This window comes from Monodelphis domestica, chromosome 2 (genome assembly GCF_027887165.1).
Source record: "Monodelphis domestica isolate mMonDom1 chromosome 2, mMonDom1.pri, whole genome shotgun sequence".
NCBI classification, from domain to species: Eukaryota; Metazoa; Chordata; class Mammalia; order Didelphimorphia; family Didelphidae; genus Monodelphis; species Monodelphis domestica.
The window spans coordinates 403089633-403107401 of record NC_077228.1 but is presented as its reverse complement, the minus strand read 5'-3'; the positions used below and the strand labels follow the sequence as shown (position 1 = coordinate 403107401).

The following is a 17769-nucleotide window of genomic DNA, read 5'->3' as shown; positions in this document are numbered from 1 at the left end:
AGAAACAAGAACTAGAGATATACCTCTAACAAATCTGTAGGTGAAGGAACAGCATCTTTATTCTCTCAACAAGAGTTGGGGAAATATGCCATTTTAAAAGCATAGGGAGTCATAAATAATCAATACAAAGAAATAAATGGATAAAACACAATTTTGATAATTATAACTTTAAACAGCAATCGATTAAATAATCCCTCAAATACTGACAAATCAAAAAACAATCTGCCATATAAAGGAAATACATTTTTAAATGCAAGTTTCATAATAATGAAAATGAGATTTGAGCAAAATTTTCTATGTAGCAGGCATTTTTAACAGCAAAAGTTTCAATCATACTATCAGACAAAATAAAAATAAAAATTCATAATATTGTGTGCTCAAAGGAAAAAATCATATTTTTGCCTAAAGGACTTTATCACAGAAAATGAAACAATATCAATATTTAACATAAATATTTAATGTACCAAATAACATTTAAATTCATTAAGGAAGTTATCCATTGTAAAAGGATACACAAATATTAAAGAGATTTTAAAGTTCATGTTTTAGAGCTGAATAAATTAATGAATACATTAGTTCTAGAAGACATAACATCTACAGGGGAATTAAGGAATATACATATTTCTCTGTATCTCCTTTATAAAAAGATCATGTGCTATATAACAGAAAAATTATAGATTAAAAAAGCATAAATATTATATAAACATCTTTTTCCCACCGAAGTGTAATGTGAGAGAGATAAACACAAACTTATAATGGCTTCCAGAATAATTAATGATAAAGAACAAATCACAGGAACAATTAATAACTATGAAAGATAATGATAAAAATAAGACAATTTACCAAAATTTCTGGGATGCGGCTAAAGCAGTCTTCAGAGGAAAAACTGTATCTCTGAAAAAAACACAATAAAATGGAAAAAGAAAGGATTAACTGATTGATGATACAATTTTTAAAATTTAAAAAGTCAATAAGTAAACACACTCAATGTAAATAAAAAAGGAAATATTTAAAATCTGTTTAAAAATACAATATGAAAAATAAAAATAATATGATAAAATAAACAAAACTTTTTGAAAACTTTTTAAAAAGAATAATAAAATCAATAAATCTTTACCTAATCTAATTAGGAGAAAAAAACAGCACCAGACTAAAAAGAGAACAAGATAAAATTACAATAGAAAATAAATTAATTACCAAAAATTATTATATACCAACTAAAACTTTAAAATGAAAAAAGAATTACTTATGGAAAATTCTCAAATTAACAACACTAAATAAATGTCAAAGAACTGAAACACAAAAAATGAATTTGGAATCTTGATCTAGATGGATTGGAGTGGAATTTTATCAAACATTTAATAACAATTATTACTTGAGACTTAATAAATTATTTCAAAAACTGAGAAAAAGCTTAGAAAAGTACATTGATTAGACATATATAATCCTAATACTTAAATCAAGAGAAAGCCCAACATCACACATTAATATGGATACATTTTAAAATAATGATTATATTAACAGATGAAAAAGTTTTTAACCAAATATAATCTTCCCAAACCTCTACAAAGCAGACCAGATAAGAGACTTTTTAATATGCTAAAAAGTATGACACATACACATGTATGTGTGTATTATCAAAAGTTAGCATTACTTGCAATAGGAAAAGACTAGTTTTCATGATAAATATTGAAGCACAGTAATGATCTCTCTCTCCAGTCCATTCAATATCATTTTAGAAATGCTATTGATCCCAATTGTACAAGAAAAAGACATTAAAGGCATAAAGAATGTCAAAGAATAAACAGAATTAGTGCTCTTTGAAGGTGATATAGTATTTTACTTAGGATATCCCAGAGATGAATCCTTATGCTGGAGGATTTCACCATTCACAGTAAGGGTCCCTCTAATGACCTAACCTCACACTACTCAATCTCTTTAGATCACAGGAACAGCTTACTCTTTTCCTTCACCTCAGCCATACACAGAACCAGAAATCTGGAGCTCACCATTTTACACAAATATTTTATTTTCTTAATTAAAATTGACTATGTCCTTCTGTCATTCTGTCTCTCTATGCTTTACCTCTACACTAAACCTCCACTGTAACTGCTATAATAATGATAATAATAGTAAATAAATAACAAACTACAACAATGTAAATAGTAATGGGGGAAAAATCCTAAATGCTGTCCAATTAAGTTTGGCCACAAGAGAAGAACTGAGAAAATGTACCTTCTTTCTTACAGAGGTAAGGGACTTTGGGTGTAGAATACTGTATGTGCTGTCAGACATGGTTAATATGTTGGTTGTTTTTATTGAACTATTTTTTCCTGTCTTTTTCCTGTTGTTTGAAAAAAAAAAATCTGTTCTTTTTAAAAAAAATTGTCTTTTTTTTGGTAACCTAAAATACTAAACGCTTCTTCCTTCCCTCCCTATCTTCCTCCCATTAGAGAAGGCAACATTTGAGAAAAAAGATCTATGTGTTTTTAAAATTATGTCCTACTTATTTCTAAAAGAGAACTGCTAAGTAGTATGAAGACTTGGGCAAGAAACTGAAGATTTTTAGGAGTACAGATGCCATTTTCATCACTGCTACTGTTAAGAGGCAAAAGAATGACATCTGAAAAATTAGTAGTTGGTTAAGAAGAATGTATATCCGAATGTTTTGAATTTGTGGATCATAGCTTAGAAAACCAAAAGGTTGGATGTTTGGCCAGAGATGGAGTATACAAAACAAAGGACTGCTAAGGAAAAAAAGAGGGCATTTACTTAGTCTTGCAAATCTAAAGGGCTTTAGTGTTAAAAGGAGATAGAGAAAATGGTCCACACAAACCTAGCAAACTAGATAACAGAATTAATCACAAAACACTTATTAAAGTATCTGATATTTACATAGGAGTTCCCTATTCCAGTGAATTCCAACTCTATTCTTTCATCTTTATGATTTGTCTGGTACGGTGCCACTTGTAACATGCAAAGGAGATACAAAAATAGAGCCAACCCATGCCTTCAAAGAGGTTACATTCTATTTATTTATATTTATTTATGAAATGATACTGGATGTATCAAAAATAAATACACACTGATAGAATTGGGAGGGAGGGAGAGCAATAACCACTAGGGGACCAGGAATGGTCTCCTGAAAGAAGTGTCGCTTGATCTAAACATTAATGAGAGTGAGGGGTTCTAAGAAACAGAGTTAACAAATAGGGTGAAAATTCTGGGGCATTGGGTTCCCCCCTGTATAAAGACAAAGGCAAGAGATGGAACATAACATAAAGAGACTAAAAAGAAAGACAGTTTAAGCTGGACCGTTCAATAAATTTTAACCAATTTGGAAAGACAGATTTGAACCATATTATGAAGAACTTAAATACCTAATGATTTTTTTTATTCTAAAGGTAATAACAGGGATAACATGGTAAAATCAGAACTTCAGAAATATGTATTTGGTAACTGTATGGAGAATGGACTGGAGAAGAGACAAGATCCTCAGAGAAAAATTAAAAGGCTACTGTAATAAACAAGCTAAACAATGAGGGCCTGGACTCCAGGGCTTATGGAGTAGGAAAAAAAGGGTTTGGATTTAAGACATAATTGATACTTAGAAACTGATATACGTAAGGAATGAACAGAGTTTAGAGTGAAGGATGACTCATGAGTTACAAATATAGGTGATGGGAAAAAGGGTGGTAGCCTCAGCACAAGGAAGTGAAGAGGAGAATGATTTTAACTGGAAATATAATGAATTCAGGTTAAGTTTAATATGTCTAAGGGACATCTAAGGGTAGACGTGAAGTAGGCATTTAGAACTCAGTAAGGACGTGGGATGTGGGATGTGGGATGGAGAGGTAGAGTGGAGAGTATTTGAAAAGAGATGATAGTTCCAGAGGATATTTATTAAAGTTGATGAGCTCCCCAAGAAAGAGTACATATAGAAAGAAGAAGAAAGGGTCTAGGTCAGAGTTCTGAAATGCACCCATATACAGTCTGAACTTACCTCATTTCTTTTTCTACAGGATGACTAGTTTGGTAGGTGAGGGAATTATACAATTGGGGTTCACCTAAAGTACAGCAGAGATTTGACAAAAATGTGATTCTCTTCTTGTGGAAAGATAGAGAGATAAGGGCCAGACATCAAGAATTAGGTACATTCAAAAGTGATTGAATAGCTGGACTGGAAGAGTTGTTTACAATTTTATAAAGAGGTGTCTATTAGAGTAATCTAGGGATCTGTGCTTGATTCTGTGATATTTAACATACTTATCAATGACTTCTATGAAGACAAGTTACCAGATCTGCAAGATAAAGCTACCACTTGGGTTTCATTAATAAAATGCCCCCAACCCCAGAATTCAGAGATACCTCCTATGTCTTTATTTTAAGATGATAGTTATCTTAATGTTCATGAGTCCTATTTGCTAAGCCAAGATTTGATTTAGCATCTTTAGAATAGAAGGTAACTATACTAAATTCCACTGGTTCATGTAAAAATAGTAAAAACTACTTCTAGAAAATAAGAAATACCATGAATTTGCTTTCTACTTCCTTAAAATATGGAGTACTAGGAAAAGTAGAGGAGCTAATAAAATAGCACAAAGAGCATTCGATCATAATTAATTTCACTGGTCCACTTGTATTCAAGTAGAAGGTCCACTATGGTAGACTAATATAGATTCTATTATTAATCTTAAAGCTCTTTGTCAATGAAGCAATTTCAGAGTCCTGGACAGAATGTGTCCTATCTCAACTTTCTAATTCACTATATGAACATGCTTCAGTAGGTCTTTGTTGAATTGAAAAATTGCTGCTTTATCGGCAGAAATTTGAAAGTGAGGTACTGAAGCAAAAGTACAACCAAAGTAAAAATAGCTATGTTTTATGATACCAAATAAGTCAATTCCACTGGTTCATTTGTTGATATTACAAAAAATTTACAATACCTATTGAGTTAATGTGACTGTTATCCATAGCTTAATTACATAAAAAGATACTAACATTTTCATCTTCTCTTTCCTCTCCATCTTCCTTGGGCTCTACTCTGAGAGGTAATTTTGCTTTTCTCTTCCGACTACACTTAGAGTCATCTTCTTCATTATCTTCACCTACATCTTTTTCTTCCTTCTGTTCTCTGCTGTGATAATAAACCAAGTATTAGAAAGAGTCATTGCCAAATATTTATATAATTATTAATGAAGAGTTAATCAGAAACATTTAACTTCTCTAATGGAAAAGCTTTTCACCAAAGGCAAGAAATGAAACACAACTGGACATTATATATAAACCGTACTTGAAACTACTAATACACATGACAGCTGTCAGGGTAGAAAAAGTGGAAATTATGTTATGATAATTGCAAAAGTGACACCAGCAGCATATGTTGAACAAGTTCTCTGAGTCTGCTCTTCACATATATCATCTAAACTAATAAGAATCTACTTTTCAAAAAAAAGATAGGAGTTGTTAGGACTACTTTAAAGCAGATTTAGGTAGCAATTATTCAGATAGATGAACTCAATCGCAAATGAATAACTTTGTAAAATACTACTCAGCCAAAAGAAACAATTTAGAATGATCTGTCCATTAAAAATGTTTAGAAAACCCCACTATCAAATATATCAAATAGTATAAAATATATCATTATTTGCAATAAATATATATAATCAAAAATCTATTTTGATGACAGACTGATTTTGTTAGGATCTCCAAAAAGGAAAGGGTTCAAATGCCACCACCAGAAAGGGTATAATATACACTTCTTTAAAATGCAGTCTGATATTAGGCTGACTAGCTAATCACTTGCACTAGTATAAACCTACTAAAAACAATGGTCACTTTCCTTCAAGTGAAGCTAAAATACTTTGTTAACATATGAGAGGTCTCAATACAATTAATTCTACCAGTTAATGAGAATTTGTTAAGTGCTTTCTGTGTCAGGAACCCTTCTAAGCAGTGGGGAAACAAAGAAGTAAAAACATGGTCTCTGCCATCAAGTTCATATATCAATGAGGTGTTTTTTTTTTTTTTAAATTTGCTTCTACAAGGTTCGATGAAAAGACTCAAAGATTCAGAAAACTGGAAGGGATCTCTGAGGCTATAGTTTTAAAGATGAGGAAATTGAAACCTGTGACTTGCCTAACATAGCAGGAGGAATTATTTAAACCCCATTTTTCTAACTCCAGAGCCAGTGTTCTTTCCACTTTAACTATGATTGTCAATAACTGTATTACAAAATAAAAATTTTAAATAATATTTTGACTAATCAATCTAATGAATGCAATGAAAAAGAGGCAATTGATGAATGAGAAGTACAAAGAAAAATAACCACAAAATAGAGAAGTTTGTATCAATAGGTTATTAAAAATGTCAAGTATATTTAAACATTAAAAGAAAAATCATGGGAAGAAGAAACGGGAAAGCAACTGACGGAAAGAAGCATGGAACTAGTGGGAAGAGAAGAAGTAAAAGAAATAAGAATCTATAAAACAAAAATTACACAGGCAGAAATGACACAGATAGTATTTTTATTATTATTTTGCTAAATTTAATTTTAGCCAACTCTGTCTTCCCAAGAAATTATCTCATTAATCCCTGGAAGTTTGCAGGAAGTAATACATATCATACCTTTTATAAACAAACTTTATGTAACAGAATTTCACAAGTTTTAAATAACCTTTTTTTTATTCTTCCCTATATAGGAATATTTGAGATTGTTAAAGTTTGGTAAATTACCCCCACTGGAAAGGAGCACGTTGAGGGTAAAGACTGCTTTATTTATTTGTAAGTGTATCCCAAGCACTTAGCATAGTTCCTAGCATATAGTACTTCATAAAAATACTTTATGAAAACCATCAATTAAAAATTGTTTTTAAAAATTAATAAATTGATATAATTTAGAAAAACCTTAAGGAGGTCTCATTCTCCATTATCTTTATTCTACAATCCCATTTTACACATGATAAAAAATTAACTTTACTTGTCTTTGTTCTGACGTGCACATTTCTGGCTACAAAATTTTCCTCCAGAAAGAAACTCATCTACAGTGCCATACTGATAACAGTTTTCACAGAACTGAAGTCCTTCTACTTTCATAGTTTCCTTCAACCGGAAAGGGACTCCTGTCTTCTCAGAAAAAACTAGAAGATAAAAGAAGAGCATCACTAAATTAGTATAATTTCAATTTTTTTCCAGAATTACCAAAATGATATTAATAAAAGCCAGATAATGCTTTGTAGTCATAGAGAAATTTATGTGTCATTCTCTCATCTGAATCTTATAACTACTCTCTATTACATTTTCAAACTGAGAAAACTGATGATCAGGAAGTACATACAAGTGACTTACCCAAAGTCACAAAGTTAATAAATGATAGATAAAGCAAAGATCTAGAAGTGTTCTTTCTTCTATAAAATGTAATCTTTTTGCAATACTTTCATTAACCTTAAGAGTATATTTAAAAGATTTGAAGAGAGGGATAGTGGGCAAAAAAGACAATTCACATGGAGAAAATATGTTTTAGTTTTATTACAGATTTTTTTTTCTATCTAAGCCTGATCCTATAGGAAACTTTATGGAGAATGAGAAATGTCAATTTCCCAATAAATTAGGAATGCTCTCATGAACAATTTGGAGTTCTGAATTTCAGAAAATGCTTCTTTTATTTTGCCAATTACGTGTAATAACAATTTTCCACATAAATTTTCTGAATTTCCAAATTATTTCCCTTCCTCCCCCTTCCCAGAAGTGAAAAGCAATTTGCTCTGGGCTTTACATGTATTATCATACAAAACCTATTTCAATATTGTTCATTGTTATAAAATAATACTTATATAAAATCAAAACCTTGAAATAAAAACCGGATTAAACTAACATGAAAAATAGTATGCTTTGATCTTTATTCCAACTCCAATAGTTCTTTTTCTGGAGGTAGATAGCAGTCTTTGTCATAAGTCTTTCAGAATTGTCCTGTATTACTGTATTGCAGAGAGGAGCTAAGTCTGTCACAGTAGATCATCATATAATATTGCTGTTACTATGTATAAATTAGTTCTCCTGGTTCTGTTCATTTCACTCTGCATCAGTTAATGTAGTTCTTTCCAATTCTTCACAGCATTTTAAATAGCACAATAGTATTCTAACATTATTATATACCACAACTTGTTCGGCCACTCCCCAATTGATTGGCATTCTCCAATTTCCAATTCTGTGACCACAAAAAGGACTACTATAAATATTTTTGCACAAGTAGGTTGTTTTCTCTTTTTTTATCTCTTTGGGATACACATCTAGTAGTGGTATTACTGGATCAAAGGTTATTACACAGTTTATAGCCCTTTGAACATAGTTCCAAATTGCCCTCCAAAATCATTGGGATCAATTCACAGCTAAAGTGGTTCTTTTTTTGATAATAAAAAATACTCAATATAGTACCCCAAAATTAGTACATTGTAAATAGGTTTCTGATTAATATAGGGCATTTTAAGAGTATTTACATGTAAAGTTCAAAAAAATTAACACCTCTCCAATTCCTTTTTTGTGTCTATGACCAAACATACACAATCACAATTATCTAGATACTATTTTTGCATGCAAAATGTCTTTTCCCAAAAAAATACTTTCTAAATTGAAGAAAAGAATAGCCATTTTCACTAAACTACTTATATGGCTATCATTTTATATGAATCAGCTTGAGAACTGACAATCCTCCAATTCATTGTGTTAATTAGATCTAGAATAACAAGATCTAACAATTGCTATTTTAAAATATGAGTTTATTTTACTCTATTTCTTTATCCTGTTAAAATTAATATGAGTTTCATGGACATCTTCCAGTAATATTTTAAATTTAAATCTTTACTTATTTATTTAGATCTTTATTTTTATTATGAACTAAAATAAAAACAACATAATTTCATATGCAAAAAAGGGGCAAAAGAAGAAATTGTATAAGAAACTATGAATTTCCATTACATATTATCATAGACTTTTCTAAGACCCAATTTCTATAAGTTCTGAAGTTTTTTTTTCTTTTTTTCTGTTATGTACCCTTTTGGCAGTCTGTTGAAGTGGACTTTTTCTCAGAATAAAATCTTTAAATATATAAAACAAAATGCATAGAAACTACAAAGGAAATCAATTAGATATATCTATATTAAATATAATATAAAGATGTAATTGTTTTTCCAACCAAGTTGGTTGAAATCTAAGATCCTCTGTTACAAGACATTAGATGTTTACAAATGTATATTTACAATATTTTTAAATGTTCCAAACAGAAAAGAAACAAAAGAAAAATAAAGTCATTTCTTTCTAACCTTCTTGTGCAGTAGGAACCATCCATGTTGTGGTAGCAGTAGCTTTTTTAACACTTTCTATCTCAGTCTCATCTGTAATAACTTCCAAGGCTCCAAACTCATTTACCCGAAACTATGTAAGAGAATACAAAAGAAATCAGGCAAAAATTTACTAAGATCCTTGTGTACAGAATCTATTTAATTGAAAAAAAAAGGTTAGTTGTAAAACATTTTATTTAGATGCTTCAAACAATTGGGTTACATAATCAATAAAAATACCACATTTTAAAAAATAATGAAAAAACAGAACCATTTCTAATATTTTAATAAATAATCTACCACTTATTCTAAAGATCTGGCAAATAATAAAAACATATTACTCATTCCAGCTCAAAAAAAAGTGAACAAATCATCAATGAACTCCTTCAAAAATAAATCCCCCAAGCCAGATGGATTCAAAAGTGAATTTTATCAAATATCTAAAGATCAATTAATCCCAATCCTCTATAAACTATTTGGCAATATAAGCATAGAAGGAATCCTACCAAATTCTTTTTATGACACAAATATCATACTGTTACCTAAGCCAGGAAGAGCAAAAACAGAGAAAGAAAATTATAGGCCAATTTCATTAATGAATATAGTTGTAAAATTTTTAAATAAAATACTAGGAAGGAGACTTCAGCAATATACATATCACAAGGATTATTTACTATGACCAGGTGGGATTTATACCAGGAATACAAGGTTTGCTTGATATTAGGAAAACTATCAGCATAATTGACCATATCAATAATCAAAGTAACAGAAATAACACAATTATTTCAATAGATGCAGTAAAAAAGCTTTTGACAAAATACAACACCTATTCTACTAAAACTAACAAAAAGTATAGTAATAAATGGGCCATTCCTCCATTCCTTTAAAATGATAATCAGTATCTACCTAAACCCATCAACAAATATTATCTGCAATCAGAATAAGTTAGAAGCCTTCACAATAAAATCAAGGATGCTCATTATCACCACTATAAATTAATGCCATATTAGAAGTGCTAGCTTTAGCAAATAAGAAATGAAGAAACTGAAATTCAAGTAGGCAGGGAGGAAACTAAACTATCTTTGCAGATGATATGATGGTATACTTAGTGAATCCTAGAGAATCACCTTAAAAAACTAGTTGAAATAATTAATAACTTTAGTAAAGCCCCAGGATACGAAGTAACCACATAAATCATCGGCATTTCTATATATTACCAACAAAGTTCAGCAGCAAGAAATAGAAAGATAAATTCCATTTAAAATAACTCTAGACAAGTTAAAATACCTGGGAATCTACTTTCCAAGACAAACACAGAAATCATATAAACACAATTACAAAACACTTTTCACACAAATAAAGTCAGATCTAAACAACTGGAAAAATATTAATTGCTCAATGGGTAGGTCAAGTAATATGATAAAAATGAAAATTCTAAGTTAATTTATTTATTTAGTGTCATACCAGTTAAACTACCAAATAATTATTTCATAAAAACTAAAAAGAATAATAACAAATTCATCTGGAAGAACAAAAAGTGAAGAATATCAAGGGAATTAATGGAAAAAAAAAGTTTAAGAAGGAGGCCTAGCAGTACCAGATCTCAAACTGTGAAGTAATAATAATCAAAACAGTTTGGTACTGGCTAAGAAATAGAATAGGGACTGGAATAGATTAGGTACACAATATGCAGGAGAAAATGACCATAGCAATCTAGTATTTGATAAACCCAAAGACCCCAATTTTGGGGATAAGAAATCAATATTTATATTAACAAAAAAAAACTACTCAGAAAATTGATTAAACAGTATGAAAGAAAGTAGCTATAAACCAACATCTCACACCCTATACCAAAATAAGGTCAAAATGGGTGTATGATTTAGACATAAAGGATGATACTATATGTAAATTAGGAGAACGGAACACAGACTAGGTTACCTGGCAGATCTTTGGAGAAAGGAAGAATTTATGGCAATGAGAGGGAAAGCATTATAAGATGCAAAATGAAAATTTGGGTCTTAATAAAAAAGCTTTTGTACAAACAAAATTAATATATCCAAGATTAGAAGGAGAAAACTGGGGGAAATTTTTCATAACAAATTTCTCTCAGAAAGGTCTAATTTCTCAAATTTATAGATAATTGAGTCAAATTTATAAAAATACAAGCCATTCCCCAAATGGCAAATGGTCAAAGGATATAAAGAAATTATCAGATGAAGAAATCAAAGCTATCAATAATCATATGAAAAAATGTTCTAACTCACTCTTGATTACAGAAATACAAAATTAAAACACTCTGAATGAAGTACCACTTCACACCTATCAGATTGGCCAATATTACATTAAAGTAAAGTGATAAACGTTGGATGAAATATGTCAAAATTGGGACACTAATGCATTATTGGTAGAGTTGTGAATTGATCCAAACATTCTGGAAGATAATTTGGAACTATGTCTAAAAGTCTATAAAACTGTGCATACCCTTAGATTCTGCAATACCACAACTGGGTCTGTCCCATATCCCAAAGAGATAATAAATGAGGGGAAAGGACCTACTTATACAAAAATATTTATAGCTGCTCTTTTTGTGGTGGCAAAGAATTGGAAACTGAGGAGATGTCCATCAACTGGGGGAAATGGCTGAACAAATTGTGGTACATGTTGGTGATGAAACACTATTTTGCTATAAGGATGATAAGGAAGATAATGTTAGAAAAAGCCGGAAAGATCTATATGGACTGATGCAGAGCAAAGATCTGAGAGAACATTGTACATAGTAACAGCAATACTGTATGATGACCATCTCTGAAAATTTGGCTACTCTCCAAATTACAATGATCATGGATAATTCTGAAGGACTTATACCTGGGAATGTTATCCACCTCCAGAGAAATAACTGTTGGGTAGGTTGGATGTGGATCAAAGCCTACTATCATTCACATCAGTGAATCTTATAATTTTGGAAAACATGGTGAAAATTATTATTACATGTGTAAGATGAGACTAACTCTCCCCTGCCCATTTTTAGATTTAATCACCAGAAGTGTATACACCCCACTTATCTTTAAGTATGGGGAGGTCTGTGACCCACATGTGCTATAGTGAATGACAAATCAGAATCAACTGACTACCCTTGGGAAGTCCTAAGCAAAGCTATAACTGCAATTGACCCATGTAAAGTGGAAGGAAGGCACAGCAGGTGACAAAAGGAAGGGTCTTTAAAAGTGGAAAAAACTTCCTGTGATCAGCTCTTTTGCCTTCAAGCATGGCCTGGAGTAGCTCTGGCTGAGGACTTTGGACTGCTCTTCGATTTTCCCTTAGAACTACCATGGGGGTGAGTGAAAAAGGCTGACTCCCTTTCCTGGCTTTCTGGAGGTACTAGCCTCTGGAGAGGCCCCTCATCTTGGAGGAGGCCTCATGGCTAATTTTACTCTGGGTCCTTTGCTGCAGCCTCTGAAGCCCTGCCTGGTTCCAACCAGGCTGGAGTAATTATCTACTCTCTCTCTCTCTGATTTTCTTACTTTCACTCTTTCCCTCTATTTTATAAATAAAGTGCTATAAAGTAATAATTTCTGGCGACCACACTCTTATAAATTTGGTCCAACCACATTAATTTTACCCTTACACAAGTAATTGAGAAAATAATGTGTCTTTGAATCTAAAATAATAAAAAATAAATCAAATTTTAAAAGACCACCTTCTTCTATATAGCTACAAAGTAAATCAGAAGAGTTCACAACTAAGTTCTATTTATGCAAGTCATCTACTCTCTGTGGTCTTAGTTTTCTACTCTTAAAACAGAGGGTGTTAGAATCAATGATTTCTAATGTCAATGTTAACTTTAAATTCCAAGATCCTATAAATTCAGTATCATGTCTATATAATTCATAATAAAAAAAATACTCTCTACTCTATCCCTCTAGGGTGTCATTAATTTATTTTATTAAGATATGTACTTCTACAATCAAAGGTAGTGAGAGAAAGCATAAATTTGGGGGGGAATAGGGGAAACTATCTTACCAAGTTTACCTCATTCAATATGAAGGAATATCTTATAAACAATGAACTATACAATAAAAGCTTGAAAACCAAACATGACATTTTCCATCATGTTGAAGGCTAAAGTGAAACAGCAGTGCAGTGGTGGAGATGGGTCCCAGACACCCACAGGAAACTGCACATTCTTGTACAGGTACCTCCTTTTGCTGCCCATTGAGTTCCTCTCTGTCCTTGCAGAGAACTGAAACTAGCTGGGAGGGCAGAGCAGACTTAATAGCCACAAGCCAATTTAGCTTTCAAGAAGCAACTTGAAAGGGCAATTCCCTCTTATGGACATTTCAATCCAGGCAAGAGAATATCAAAGAAAGCAGCAACTGTATCAGCTGGAAATCTTCTGTCATTGTAGTGGTTCCTTCTAAACAACATATTCTCCTGAAATAGGATGGTAGGATTCTGTTACTAATTTTTAAAGAATTTTAAAACAAAACCCTATCTTCTGTTTGTCCTCATCTTTTTCTCCCTGAAATAATTCTATCATTGACTAATTAAAATTCATTTTCATCTTGATTCTTTCCCTTTTATAGAATAAACAGCATTAATCAGAAATCACAATTATCTTACACACAGCAAAGACTGCTTTAAAAAGCAGAATTCAAAGGCTATTACTTGTAGGACTTAGCTATTTCACACAATAGAAATTTTAAATATAAGCATTCTTTATGCCAACTTTAAAATTTACTATTTACTGTTCACAAAAAGTAAGTTATTTATTCAGAATATTTCTAAAATGCTGAAAAATATCAAGAAACAAATTCTGTCAAATTAACAAAGCATTTATTTGCTATATTGAACTCAATTCTTTCTTCTAACAGAAGAGTTGATGCATATTAAAAAGCCAGAATAGCTGCTGAGGACAAGCAAAACTATCATCTCTCATCTACATACAACAAAGGTGCTCTCAAAGCCAGGCAAATGCACTGCTCCTAAGTAGCAATCTAAAGAGAGGTAGGAAGAAATAGAGCAAAAGGGCATCTGTTCCAGGCAAAGATCCAGGTCTATCCATGCAGGAATCGCTTTCCTTTTTCCTTCTGGACTTTCCCTCTTTTCATGTATAAAATGTGAATACAGGTAGAGTTCTCTAAGCTGCTACAGAAAGATAGAAGTCAATTCCTAAAACTAACAAAATAGAAAGTGTTACTCACTGTGCCCAGGAAAAATATATCCTGACAGAAAGAAACAAGTAGTTTATCATTTAGCTAAGTAAGAAAAAAATGGAGAGAGATGATTTCACTTTTCCAAACCAATAAAAAGCAAAATGTTAAAGTGGAAAGTTCAGTATCTATCAGGACCTGAAGGCATGCAAGCTGTTAAGTCTCAAAATAAGACTAATAGTACCATCTACTGGGCAAGGTTAGACAAAACAGGATGTTACAATTATTACTAATAATTAATAAATCTAATAGCACTGGCAATCATTTGGGGGTAAAATATCAAAAGACTATTAATCAAAGAAAAAATAACATGTGGATTTTAAATTCCTATTAGGAAAGTCATATTTCCTTTTTATACTTCATTCTTCATCTCACTGTCAGAGAAAGTACGTGTTGGTGTAGATGATTCTGCCATTAAGAAACATGAGTAACACATTTGAAAAATTAGATAACACATCAAATCAAGTGAGGCTTAAGTTTCTAAAATGCCATTAAATCCATCAAACCACCGTAGGCTTCTTTCCACAACTGGATCAAATACCTGAAGTGAAAATAGCTATTAAACGCCTACTATCTAAGCAAGCTGCTACTGATGTTGCTTGAAATAGACCTGTACAATAGAGACTATAGATTCTGATGGCTTCAGAATTAAAATAATGGGCATTTATGAAGACTTATCTTAATGTTTTGATCCTAAGTCACCTATTCCCTAACAGATAGCAAGCAGTCTTTCTAACTCTGAGGATCAGGTTGATCATAATAAATAAAGGTACCTGTTAGTAAAAACTTTAAGCACAGTTAATTTCTAAGAAAAGTTGTTACATCTCAAAAATCAAAATTCCCTCAAATAATTGTCTGTTTCACTGGAAATTTATTATTTTATTTCTCCATCCTACTTCATAAAAATATATGGGATCAAGTGTTTTGTTTTTTCACCAAACTCCTCCGTGTAGTGCTCCCCTGGTTCTAAGGGTAATTATAATCTACCTCAGCAATGTCTCTCATAGTCATTGTACCCACATGGAAGAGCCCCTGGTTCTGATCTTCATCGCCTTTCTCCTTCATAATTATAACAACCTCTTACTTGGTGACATTGCCTCAAGTCTACTTTCTCTCCAAATAATCTTACACACAACTTTCAAAGTGATCTTCCTAAAATTCATGACCAACCCAAATAAACCCCAGTAGCTCACTACTGTTTCTAGGACCAAATATAAACTTTTCAGTTTGGCACTGAAAGCCCTTCCTTGCTCTGATATTCCTTGCCAGCCTGATAATGTATTACTCCTTGCTGCACAGTCCACAATATACTCAAAATAGTCTTCTTAATGTTCCTCACACATACACACACACTACACCCCTCCATCTCTAAAATCTGTACCTTTATCCTTTTCCATAGTATAGTTTCTTCTCATTGCAGCATGGATTTCTTCAAACTTAGCTCAAGATCACTTCCTACATGGAGCCTTTCTTGATCCTTCCCTCCCCAATCAAAAGTCCTCCTCCAGCAAGTCACTATGTTTGAATATACTTATCAATATAGATATTATCCCCCCCCAAAAAAAATATAAGCTACTTAAGAGCAGGAAATGTTTCATTTTTATCTTCGTATCCCCAACACCTAGCAAAGTGTCTCTAGCAAGCATTAATAAATGTTTTCTGATTGATTATAACTGAAAATTTGTATTTAAGTTGAGTAGGTAGCTATATGTCATGATTCAAATTTCAGGCACAGATTTCCATAAACACTAATATAACATACTTTCATTCTGAAAAAAAAAAAACACTCAATCTGAGAATGATAAGATGTTCTGTATATGTTTACAATAATTACTAATCTATATTTTTACCTGCACTCTACTTGGAAGTCATCAGTTTGGGGAAGTCTGTACAATTTAAAGCAATATGAAATAAGTACTTCATTTCTAAAAAAAATTCTATGCACTACCAATGGTAAAAATATTAAATTTATCAAATAATACTGTTTTATCTACTCATGCTTTAAAAATTAAAATTTGTACTACAGCTATAGCTGTATAAATGTTGGTAATCATACCAATCAATTTTTTAAATTCCTAAAATATAGTGAGGTATATAGAAACCTATTCATCCTCTCCTTGCACCTCTTTTTGTTTCAAGGGTGAGCTTTAACTCACCCTAACTTAATTCTTTGTAAACTGATCCCAGTCAAATAACATTACTGGAAGAATATTGTTGCTAAAAAGAAAGATTTTTAGTTTCAGGAAGAAGTTAAGAGTCCTTGAAATCACTGCATAATTTCCCAAAGTCACACTATTCTCCTCCTGGTCAGTTCTGACCCCAGCTCATTAACTATTACAGTATTTTTTCAAAGTCAGTCCATGCTCTACAGGCTGTTCGTCTAACTGTAGCCTTAATCACAGAGAGCCTTCATCTTATAGGCTTTTTGTTTTGTTTTGTTTTTTTCCTTGTATAGAAACTGTTAAGCCAAACTCTCTTTTGAGAGATTATGGATATCATTAAGAAGGCCCTGCCATGTTCCAGGGCTTGATACAATCATAGCACAATGTTGTTGTCCAGTATTGGTGAACTTTTTAGAGATATCGTGCCCAAACTTCACCTTCAAACTGCCTATGAGCCCTACCACACTCCTCCACAGAGCAGAGGGAGAAAGTGCTCAAGGCTGGGCTACTGGGCAGAGGTGTGGGTCATGTGAAAAATGTCCTCAGGCACAGCACAGAAGGGGAGTGGAGCAGCCCCCTTCAGCATGCCAGAGAACACATGCCACATCTTTGCCAACATGAATCTAGAAGATCTTGCCATCTATAGTGAGAGTTAAATAGGCCACAAACATCTCTCTTATTTAAAAACATGTAGAAAATAAGATTTTTGAAAAGTGCCTCAAAACTATAAGGTAATCACACTATAAATGTTAAAAAAATATACACCAAGAAAAGTGTGCTCTGTTTGTAATGTTTACAGTACTAAGACTTTATTAACAAGTATGAATCCTGGCTCTAACAATTACAGGTAGCAAAATCTTAAACAAGCCAATGATTTTTTTCAAACTTCAGTTTCCTCATATGGAAATTGGGGATTATAATATTTCCACTACCTACATCAAGGACTTAGAGTGATAAAAGTGCTTTGAGAACCTTAAAGCAAGCATTATGTAAATGTGATTATCTATAGTATATAAAAATAGTCATATAATTAATACTAGTGATAATTACAAAAGTATATAT

The 17769-nt window shown here is 32.0% G+C and overlaps 1 protein-coding gene across 10 annotated transcripts in view; it reads right to left on the bottom strand.

The window, feature by feature from the left end:
- Window positions 1-17769, bottom strand: part of L3MBTL3 (L3MBTL histone methyl-lysine binding protein 3) — a 176203-nt gene that overhangs the window by 124642 nt on the left and 33792 nt on the right. For 9 of the 10 annotated variants that reach the window (XM_007484546.2, XM_056818760.1, XM_007484548.2 and 6 more), the window contains exons 4-7: window positions 9318-9429; window positions 6980-7139; window positions 5002-5137; window positions 844-894 (exon numbers count right to left, since the gene is read on the bottom strand). In XM_007484546.2, coding sequence (XP_007484608.2) covers window positions 844-894; window positions 5002-5137; window positions 6980-7139; window positions 9318-9429 — 459 coding nt within the window. The remainder of the gene's footprint in view (window positions 1-843; window positions 895-5001; window positions 5138-6979; window positions 7140-9317; window positions 9430-17769) is intronic. The other variant, XM_056818759.1, reaches the window with a different exon arrangement.